Consider the following 11417-nt stretch of genomic DNA (forward strand, 5'->3'; position numbering starts at 1 on the left):
AGCCACTTTAAAAAAGTTTAAGTAGCCAAAAACCAACATATATATATATGTGTGTGTGTGTGTGTGTATGTATAAAATAGGTATATATAACACACACGTATATATATGTGTGTGTATGTATAAAATAGGTATATATAACACACACGTATATATATATGTGTGTGTGTATGTATGAAATAGGTATATATAACACACACGTATATATATATATGTGTGTGTGTGCATGTATAAAATAGGTATATATAACACACACATGTATATATGTGTGTGTGTGTGTGTGTGTGTGTGTGTGTGTGTATCATATATGTATGCATGCATATAGTGGTCACAGACCCATCAAAATAAAAACAATTAAAACAGTCCAAATTCCAGGCATACTCTAAAGTTGGCCAAACATATAAACATATAGGAGCCCTGGTGGCACAGAGGTTAAATGCCTGTACTGCAGCCATTCACTCAAAACCACAAGGTTGCGAGTTCAAGACCAGCAAAAGGGCCCAAGCTCGACTCAGGCTTGCATCCTTCCGAGGAGGGAGCTAAAATGAGTACCCAGACTGTTGGGGCTAATTAGCTTACTTGCTGTTCACCGCTATGATCTTTGGAATAGCGGTATAAATAAAACAAATTATTATTTATTATTATTATTTTATTTTATTTTAATTATTTAAAAAGCCACTTTAAAAACCTTTAAGTAGCTAAAAACCAATACATACATACAAGCCTTTATAGAGGTGTGTGTGTGTGTGCGCACACGTGTATAAAATAGGTGTGTGTGTGTGTGTGTGTGTGTGTACACACACACACACACAATCTATATCTATATCTATATATATTATGGTCAAGGGAATCATTGGGGAAATACCTGCCCACAGGGAATCATTGGGGAAATACCTGCCCATAGGGAACATTGGGGAATACCTGCCCATAGGGAATCATTGGGGAAATACTGCCACAGGGAATCATTGGGGAAATACCTGCCCATAGGGAATCATTGGGGAAATACCTGCCCAAGGGAATCATTGGGAAATACTTGACCATAGGGAATCAGGGGAAATACCTGCTCATAGGGAATCATTGGGGAAAGACCTGCCCATAGGGAATCATGGGGAAAGACCTGCCCACAGGGAATCATTGGGAAATACCTGCCCACAGGGAATCATTGGGGAAATACATGCCCATAGGGAATTCATTGGGGAAATACCTGCCCATAGGGGAAGCATTGGGGAAATACCTGCCCATAGGGAACATTGGGGAAATACTTGACCATAGGGAATCATTGGGGAAATACCTGCCATAGGGAAAATCCAGTGGGAAATACATGCCATAGGGAAACATTGGGGAAATACAGCCCATAGGGAATCATTGGGGAAATACTGACCAAGGAATCATTGGGAAATACCGCCCCTAGGGGAATCATTGGTGGAAATACTTGACATAGGTAATCATTGGGGAAATACCTGCCCACAGGGAATCATTGGGGAAATACCTGCCCACAGGGAATCATGGGGAATGATTGCCTGACCCATAGGGAATCATTGGGGACAATACATGACCATAGGGAATCAATTGGGGCAAATACCTGCCCATAGGGATCATTGGGGAAATACCTGCCCATAGGGAATCATTGGGGAAATACTTGACCATATGGAAAGCATTGGGGAAATACCTGCCCACAGGGAATCATTGGGGAAATACCTGCCCAGACAGGGAAATCATGGGGAAATACCTGGCCATAGGGAATCATTGGGGAAATACCTGGCCATCAGGGAATCATTGGGGAAATACCTGCCCATAGGGGAATCATAGGGGAAATACCTGCCAATAGGGAAATGCATGGGGAAATACCTGCCCATAGCGGAATCCATTGGGAAATACCTGACCTAGATTGGGGAAATACTGACATGGTTGGGGAATATGCCTGCCATAGGGAACATTGGGGAAATACCTGCCCATAGGGAATCATTGGGGGGAAAAAAAATTTACCTGCCCATAGGGATCATTGGGGAACTACTGACCATAGGGAATCATGGGGAAATACCTGCCCACAGGGAATCATTGGGGAAATACTGCCCAGGGAATCATTGGGGAAATACCTGCCCATAGGGAATCATTGGGGAAATACCTGCCACAGGGAATCATTGGGGGAAATACTTGCCCACAGGGAATCTTGGGGAAATACCTTGCCTAGGAATCATTGGGGAAATACCTGCCCATACAGGGAAATACTTGACAGTAGGTTGGGGAAATACCTGCCCATAGGGAATCATGTGGGGAAATACATGCCCACAGGGAATCATTGGGGAAATTACCTTGCCGATAGGAATCATGGGAAATACTGCCAGGAATCATTGGGGAAACTGCCCAAGGGAATCAGGGGAAATACCTCCATAGGGAATCTTGGGGAAATACATGCCAGGGAATCATTGGGGAAATACTGCCCACAGGGAATCCTTGGGGAAATACTTGGCCCATAGGGAATCATTGGGGAATACCTGCCCAAGGAATCATTGGGAAAATACCTGCCCACAGGGAATCATTGGGAAATACCCTGCCCACAGGGAATCATTGGGGAAATACCTGCCCATAGGGAATCATTGGGGAAATACTTGCCTCAGCAGGGAATCATTGGGGAAATACTTGCCCACAGGGAATCATTGGGGAAATACCTGCCCTAGGGAATCATTGGGGAAATACCTGCCCATAGGGAATCATTGGGGAAATACCTAGCACATGGGTGAACCAGCGGAATATACGGCTGAATGCCCATATGGGAGATATACACTGTTCTGCGCGAACACCTGACGCGGGGAATAAAAAACATACGCGGCCGCACAGGGAATCTTGGCGGGGAAGGCCATGACATACCGATCTCCTGGATCTGGGGAAGACCAAGGTGTCGTTGGGGAAAGCTCAGAACGATAGCGCCCACGAGGGAATACAGGTAGGACAATGCACCTGCACCATAGGGGGGGCCTGGCCTGGGAACTTGGGTTTGACGGGACAACACACACAACATTGGGAAAGGAATTGGTCACAAAACGGCGCGTTATGCGCACGGCGTCTCTGTCGCGTTGCTGTGCGCGACTGTGGACTAAGTGTCGGCATAATCCTACTTGAGATGCCCAGTGGGAGGGAATCATGGTGGGGGGGGAAAATACCTGCCTATAGGGAATGCATTGGGGACAATACCTGCCCATAGGGAATATTGGCATAGTTGGGGAAATACTTACCATAGGAATCATTGGGAAATACCTGCCCAGGGAATCATTGGGGAAAAAATACATTGCCCCCACAGAGGGAATCATTGGGGAAATACCTGCCCAAGGAGAATCATTGGGGAAATACCTGCCCATGGGAATCATTGGGGAAATACTTGCCACATGGAATCATTGGGAAATACCTGCCCACAGGGAACTTGGGAAATACCTGCCCAGGGAATCATTGGGGAATTACTTGCCCACAGGGAATCATTGGGGAAACCTTGCCCACAGGGAATCCTTGGGGAATATACTTGCCCACAGGGAACTCATTGGGGAAATACTGCCCACAGGGAATCATTGGGGGGAAAAAAAAAAATACTCTGCCCACAGGGAACATTGGGGAATACCTGCCCATAGGGAATCATTGGGGAAAAGTAGCCTGCCCATAAGGGAATCATTGGGGGAAATACCTGCCGATAGGGAATCATTGGGGAAATACTTGACCATAGGGAATCATTGGGGAAATACCTGCCACCAGGGATCATTGGGGAAAAGACTTGCCCAAAGGGGAATCATTGGGGAAATACTGCCCACAGGGAATCATTGGGGAAATACCTGCCCACAGGGAATCATTGGGGAGATACCTGCCCACAGGGAAGGACAAGGGATCATTGGGAAATACCTGCCCATAGGGAAATCATTGGGGAAATACTTGCCCACAGGGAATCATTGGGGAAATACCTGCCCACAGGGAAAGCATTGGGGAAATACTTGCCCACAGGGAATCATTGGGGAAATACCTGCCCATAGGGAATCATTGGGAAATACCTGCCCATAGGGAATCATTGGGGAAATACCTGCCCACAGGGAATCATTGGGGAAGTAACTGCCCATAGGGAATCATTGGGGAAATACCTGCCCATGGGATCATTGGGGAAATACCTGCCCATAGGGAATCATTGGGGAAATCCTGCCGCAGGGAATCATTGGGAATACCTGCCCATAGGGAATCATTGGGGAAATACCTGCCCATCAGGGAATCATTGGGGAAATATTGCCCACGGGAATCATTGGGGAATACCTGCCCATAGGGAATCATGTGGGGAAATACTTCCCACAGGGAATCATTGGGGCAATACCTGCCCTAGGGAATCATTTGGGAAATACATGCCCATAGGGAATCATTGGGAAATACTTGACCATAGGGAATCATTGGGGAAATACTTGCCCACAGGGAATCATTGGGGAATACCTGCCCATAGGGAATCATGGGGAAATACCTGACCACAGGGAATCATTGGGGAAATACCTGCCATAGAGAATCATTGGGAAATACATGGCCCATAGGGAATCATTGGGGAATACCTGCCCTAGGGAATCATGTGGGGAAATACCTGACCACAGGGAATCATTGGGGAAATACCTGCCATAGGGAATCATTGGGAAAATACATGCCCATAGGGAATCAGGGAAATACTTGCATAGGGAATCATTGGGGAATACTTGCCCATAGGGAATCGATTGGGGAAATACTTGACCATAGGGAATCATTGTGGGAATGCTTGCCCATAGGGAATCATTGGGAAATACCTGCCCATAGGAATCATTGGGAATGCTTGCCCATAGGGAATCATTGGGGAAATACGCCCATAGGGAATCATGGGGAAATACCTGACCATAGGGAATCATTGGGTACATACCTGCCCATGAGTCGGGTGCCTAATTCTGGACCTCCAACACTGGGGACAACTGTAGAGCCAAAGTAGGACAAAAATTTTCTAATGTAGGACACATTTAAAAATGGAGGACACGCAAAAAAATTGATGATTTTAAAAAAAGTTAATTAAATGCATGTTCTTAGGCCTGATCAAGATGGAGGACATTTTGGCATTGTCCTAGACAGATGGCAGAAATGTACTTCCCTTCTGGCTAACCTCCCCCCCCACCATTCCAAACATCATATTTGGGCATTGAAGAGGAGGGAAGGTGGAAAAGGCAGAGGAGGAGGAAGAGGCGAGAAGAAGAGGCGGAGGAAGAAGGGGAGGAAAGAGGAGAGAAGAAGAGATGGGAGAAGGGAGGAGAGAGATGAAGAGAGGAGGAAAGGAGGAAGAAGGAAGAGGAGAGGGGAGGAAGAGGGGAGGAGGAGAGAAGAGATGGAGAAGAAGAGGAAGGAGGAAGAAGATGAAAAGGAGGAAGAAGGAGGAAGAAGGAAGAGGAAGAAGGGGAGAGAAGAAAAGGAGTGAGGAGAGGAGCGAGGAAGAAGAAGAAGGAGGAAAAGATAGAAGAGGAGGGGAGGAAATAGAGAGGACAGAAGAAGACTAGGCAGGGAGAAAAGCGCGGCGGAACGGAGAGGAGGCCGGAGAAGAGGACAACGCTCTTTCCCCTGCCTGGCTGCCTCCATCGCCAACGGAGGAAGCCAGGCAAGGGAATGGGGTCGCTGAGCCAAGCCCCAAACCCCTGCCTGGCTGCCTCCGTCGCCGTTTTGCCCCCACCCCGGGATTCCCCCCCCAGAGTGGAGGCAGCCGGCAGAGTTTGGGGCTTGCTTCAGCCATCCTCCAAGCCCCACCAAGCCTGGAGGACTCCGCAATCGCGGAGGAGCCCCCTGGTCATGGCTAGGGCTTGGAAGACAGCCGTCCTCCAAGCCCAGCCAAGCCTGCAGGACTCGCTGGGGGGGGGAGTCCCGGGGGCAGGGCCAAACCGGGGCGGGCGTGCAGACCCGCCCCAAATTGGGGAAAGTCCGCCCCCGGCGGGATATGGAACCCTACCCATAGGGAATCATTGGGAAATACATGCCCATAGGGAATCATTGGGAAATACCTGCCATAGGGAATCATTGGGGAAATACCTGCCCCATAGGGAATCATGGGGAAATACTTGACCACAGGGAATCATTGGGGAAATACCTGCCCATAGGGAATCATTGGGGAATACCTGCCCAGGGAATCATTGGGAAAATACATGCCCATAGGGAATCATTGGGGAAATACCTGCCCATAGGGAATCATTGGGGAATACCTGCCATAGGGAATCATTGGGGAAATACTTGACCATAGGGAATCATTGGGAAAATACATGCCCATAGGGAATCATTGGGGAAATACCTGCCCATAGGGAATTATTGGGGAAATACTTGACCATAGGGAATCATTGGGGAATCTTGCCCTCGGGAATCATTGGGGAAATACTTGACCATAGGGAATCATTGGGAAGATACCTGCCCATAGGGAAATTCATTGGGGAAATACTTGACCATAGGAATCATTGGGAATGCTTGCCCATAGGGAATCATTTGGGGAATGCTTGCCCACAGGGAAATTGGGGAAATCCTGCCCATAGGGAATATGGGGGAAATGACTATGCCCACAGGAATCATTGGGGAAATACCTGCCCATAGGGAATCATTGGGAAATACCTGCCCACAGGGATCATTGGGAAATACCTGCCCATAGGGAATCATTGGGGAAATGAACCTTGCCCATAGGGAATCATTGGGGAAAATACATGCCCATAGGGAATCATTGGGGAATACTTGCCCATAGGGAATCATTGGGGAAATACTGCCCATAGGGAATCATTGGGGAAATACCTGCCCACAGGGAATCATTGGGAAAGACAGCCCATAGGGAATATTGGGGAAATACTTGCCCATAGGGAATCATTGGGGAAATACCTGCCCATAGGGAATCATTGGGGAAATACCTGGCCATAGGGAATCATTGGGAGAATACTGCCCATAGGGAATCATTGGGGAAATACTTGCCCACAGGGAATCATTGGGGAAATACCTGCCCACAGGGAATCATTGGGGAAATACCTGCCCACAGGGAATCATTGGGAAATACCTGGCCATAGGGAATCACAGGGGAATACATGGGCCTAGGAAAGCATGGAGGAATCTTGCCCATAGGAAACAATGGGAAAATACTTGGCCATAGAGAACAATAGAATACTTGCCCATAGAGGATCATTGGTGAATACTTTGCTCATAGAGAAACACTGGGAATTGCTTGCCCATAGGGGAACATTGGGGAATTGCTTGCCCATAGATAGGGGTCTATTGGTGGAAGAGCTGCTTTCTAGGGAAACCTAGGGCCCATCTCAGTGCTTCTCTGTGGGCAAATAGGGTTTCCCTCTGGGCAAACATGTCCCTAAAGAGGCAGCCATGAACGCGTGAAGGGGAGGAAGCACACTGCCTCCACGTCAGCTCCTCCAGTCCTTCCTTGCGGCTGGAGGGCCATCTGTCAGTGGGGTGCTTTGATGGAGATTCCTGCACTGCAGAATAAAGGGGTTAGACTGGATCAGGGCCCTTTTGGGATCTCTTCCAACTCTAGGACTCTATCTCCCAGCATCCCCACAGACTCACAGCTGGGGAATGCTGCTTGCGCTGCCAAAGGGGCCAGGCTGCCCCTGCCAGGGACCCCGACACTCATCCCCTGGAAATGCCCCAGAGCTACCTTGGCCATGGCTGCTGCTGGCTGCTCCTCCTCTCTGCCTTCCCTGCCCTCAGCCAGGCCTCTTCCCCGCGCTAAGCTCAAAACACCCGCCGCCACCATAGAGTCGCCGCCACAGAGCGGGAGGAGCCATTAGAAGAAGAGGCCTCCAGCCCGGCTAGAGAGGCCCCTTGTCCCTTTCCCGTGACGCCATTTTAGAAGAGACAGCCTCTCTAGCCGGGCAGTCTTCGCTCTCCAACTAAGGAAATAGAGGTGGAGACCTCCAGCCCGGCTAGAGAGGCTCCCTCTAAGGAAAAGCCTCTCTAGCCGTGCCGTCTCGCTCTCCCCCTATTGGTCCAGCCTCTCGAGCAAAAGAGACGAGACCTCCAGCCCGGCCTAGAGGCGTCCCCATGCCGCCATTTTAGGCAGGAACCAGAGGAGAGCCTCTCTAGGCAGGCGGTCTCGCTCTCCCCGTTCACTTCCATTCGTTTCAGCCTCGCCACACATAGAGTCGGCTCGGCTAGAGAGGCTCCTCCTGGCCTTCCCAATGGCCGCCATCTTAGGCAGGAGATTGGAAAGGCCGGAATTGCAACCTGTTTCATGTTTTTAAAGCTAAACAAGTAGCAATGAAGCAACACAGTGGCAGGTAAGCCTTAAAGGCTTCTGCTCCGCACTGAAGAAATAAACGCGTTTGGACATCGCTTTACCAGCCAGGCTCAATGCTATGGAATCCGGGGATTTGTAGTTTCTTGTGGCACCAGGACCTCTCTCTGACAGAGGGGCCATGGCTCGCAGAACTACAAATCCAGAATCCCACAGCATGGAGCCTAAGTTAACAGAAACACTTTGGACCTTCTAGAAAACTGCTCATGGCTGGCTTCCAAATACATCATCCAGGATGGTTTCCCCTCTCTCTCTCTTTGCTTTTCGTATGATTTCCAGTTTGGTGGCCAAACATATAATCTTTTAATGATTAAAAAAGCCACTTTAAAAAGTTTAAGAGCCAAAAACCAACCATATATATAATATATGTGTGTGTGTGTGTGTGTGTATGTATAAAATAGGTATATATAACACACACATATATGTGTTGTGTGTGTGTGCATGTTAAAAAGTATATAAACACACACGCATATATATATATGTGTGTGTGTGTGTGTATGTATAAAATAGGTAATATAACACACACACGTATATATATATATGTGTGTGTGTGTGTATGTATAAATAGGTATATAACACACACACACGTATATATATGTGTGTGTGTGTGTGTGCATGTATAAATAGGTATATATAAACACACACGTATATATATATGTGTGTGTGTATGTATAAAATAGGTATATTTTATACATATGCCAATGAGAGGTGCCCGCAGCGTTTGTTCTCCACCTTCAACACTTTGCTTAAACCTCCCTTCTCCTCCAGTCTCTTTCAATCTTTCTCTCCTAATGACTTTGCTAAATATTCATCTCTAAGATTACCACTATTCGCTCTGAGATAGTCCCTCTGATTCTTCTTCTGCTCTTAATCTTCTATCACCTCGCCTAACAAATTTTCTGTCTTTCCTCCTGCCTCTTTGATGAACTCTCTACACTTCTGAACTCTTCCAAACCTGCTACCTTCCTCTTGATCCTATTCCTACTCGTCTTCTAATCTCTATAGCTCCCTCCTTTCTGCCCTCGCTCCTCCATACTCAATCTCTCTCTCTCTACAGGCTCCTTCCCCTCGGACTTCAAAACACATGCCTCCATTTCCCCAATTCTGAAAAACCTTCCTCTTGACCCCTCCTCTTGTCTATCTATCGTCCGATTTCTCTTCTCCCCTTTCTTTCTAAGTTTTGGAACGGGTTGTCTATTCGCGCTGTCTTGAGTTTCTTGAAGGAAGCAATTCCATCCTGATCCCTTTCAGTCTGTTTCCCCCGCCCAAGGCATTCTACAGAGAAAGCTCTCACTAGATCTCGAATGACCTTTTTACAGGCCAGGCTAATGGCCTTACTCTGTTCCATTCTTCTCGATCTGTCTGCAGCCTTTGACACTGTTGATCACTGTCTCCTAATTGACATACTCTCTGGCCTTGGTTCTCAGACTTGTTCTGACTGGTTTTAGATCTTACTTGTCTGGCAGATCTTTTGCAGTAGTTGCAGGGGGTCTGACTTCTTCTCCTGTTCCCTTATCTGTGTGAGTTCCCCAGGGCTCTGTTCTGGGTCCCCTTCCTGTTTTCTCTCTACACACTGTCCTTAGGAAAACTCATAGCTCTTTTGGTTTTTCCTACCATCTGTATGCCGATGACACCCAGCTGTATCTTTCTTGCCCCTGGCTTTTCGCCAAGGCTGAACAGCAAGTCTCATCTTGCCTTACAGCTGTCTCGCATGGATGCGCCATCGGCGTTTGAAGCTCAACATGTCCAAGACGGAGCTCCTTGTCTTTCCTCCTAGCCCAACCTTCAACACTCCTTTTCTGTCTCTGTGGACAACATTTCCATTCAACCAGTCCAGCAAGCCCGCAGTCTTGCTTTATCTTGACTCTTCTCTGTCGTGTATCCCTCAGATCCAGACCACAGCCAAGGCTTGTAGATTCTTTTGTACAATATTGCCAAAATCCGACCATATCTCTCCGCCTCTACTGCCAAGATCCTGGTCCATGCCCTAGTGATCTCACGACTTGATTACTGTAATGTCCTCCTGGCTGGGCTCCCTTTTTCTCACCTCCGTCCTTTAATCTCTGTCCAGCATTCAGCTGCACGCATTATCACTTTCACCCACCGCTCGACCACATTTCTCCTGTGTTTGGGCATCCCTTCACTGGCTCCCTCTCCCTTTCCGCATTCAGTATACGCTCTGCTGTCCGACATCAAGCCCTCCTGGATGGCCCCTCCTTACATCAGACCTTCTTTCCTCACTTCCACCAGGGCCCTCCGGTCTGGTAGTCAGGGTTCCTGTCTCAGCCCAGGATTTCCTCTGCCCCTCCCGGATTCGCCCCTTTCACTGCTGCCCCTCACTCCTGGAACCTTCTTCCTCCCAAGCAAGAGCCATCACCTCTTTAACCAGCTCAAAACGGAGCTGAAAACCATCCTATTCAGAGAAGCTTTCCAGGCATCGCATAATTGTCGCTTACTACTGATGTTCTGTTGTTGGCTGTTTTCGATCCATTTCCTGTATTCTATGTACTGTATATGTTATCCTACTTGTGATTAGTATTTTCTCGGGATATGATTAACCATCCATTATGAAGCCTTGCCTCCCCCAGTCCATCTGCCTTGGTCCAGACCTCGGAGGTTGAGAGGAACGGCTGGACCTCTTACCCTTCCCTCCACCACTCCCTTCTCCTTCTGTGTCTGCTTTTGAGTTGTAAGCCTGAGGCAGGGAACCTCTAACTAAAAGATTGCTTACAGCGCTGTGTAATTTACAGCGCTTCAAATAAAGGTTAATAATAATAATAATAACACACACACGTAGTATATGTGTGTGTGTGTGTGTGTGTTTGTGTGTATCATATAGGTATGCTGCATAAGGGTCACACGACCATCAAAATAAAAACAATTAAAACAGTCCAAATTCCAGGCATACTCTAAAGTTGGCCAAAAAATAAACATACTGTATAGGAGCCCTGGTGGCGCAGTGGTGAATGCCTGTACTGCAGCCTCACTCAAAACACAAGGTTGCGAGTTCAAGACCAGCAAAAGGGCCCAAGCTCAACTCAGGCTTGCATCCTCGAGGAGGGAGCTAAATGAGTACCCAGACTGTTGGGGCAAATTAGCTACTTGCTAAGTAGCTTTCTTGCGG

The 11417-nt window shown here is 47.9% G+C and overlaps 2 protein-coding genes across 5 annotated transcripts in view; one reads left to right on the forward strand and one right to left on the reverse strand.

Moving 5' to 3' along the window:
- Positions 1 to 11417, reverse strand: part of WDR90 (WD repeat domain 90) — a 135613-nt gene that overhangs the window by 37906 nt on the left and 86290 nt on the right. The window contains exon 1 of one of the 4 annotated variants that reach the window (XM_042480817.1): positions 7656 to 7706. The exons of the other annotated variants lie outside the window; for them this stretch is intronic. Coding sequence (XP_042336751.1) covers positions 7656 to 7663 — 8 coding nt within the window. The 5' untranslated portion in view covers positions 7664 to 7706. Of the gene's footprint in view, positions 1 to 7655; positions 7707 to 11417 lie in introns of those variants that run through there. 4 annotated transcript variants of the gene reach the window in all.
- LOC121937543 (adenine nucleotide translocase lysine N-methyltransferase-like) overlaps positions 8181 to 11417 on the forward strand; it is a 10641-nt gene continuing 7404 nt past the window's right edge. The window contains exon 1 of the mRNA XM_042480825.1: positions 8181 to 8276. The gene's annotated coding sequence lies outside the window, so the exon portion shown is untranslated. The remainder of the gene's footprint in view (positions 8277 to 11417) is intronic.

Source organism: Sceloporus undulatus, chromosome 8 (genome assembly GCF_019175285.1).
Source record: "Sceloporus undulatus isolate JIND9_A2432 ecotype Alabama chromosome 8, SceUnd_v1.1, whole genome shotgun sequence".
NCBI classification, from domain to species: domain Eukaryota; kingdom Metazoa; phylum Chordata; class Lepidosauria; order Squamata; family Phrynosomatidae; genus Sceloporus; species Sceloporus undulatus.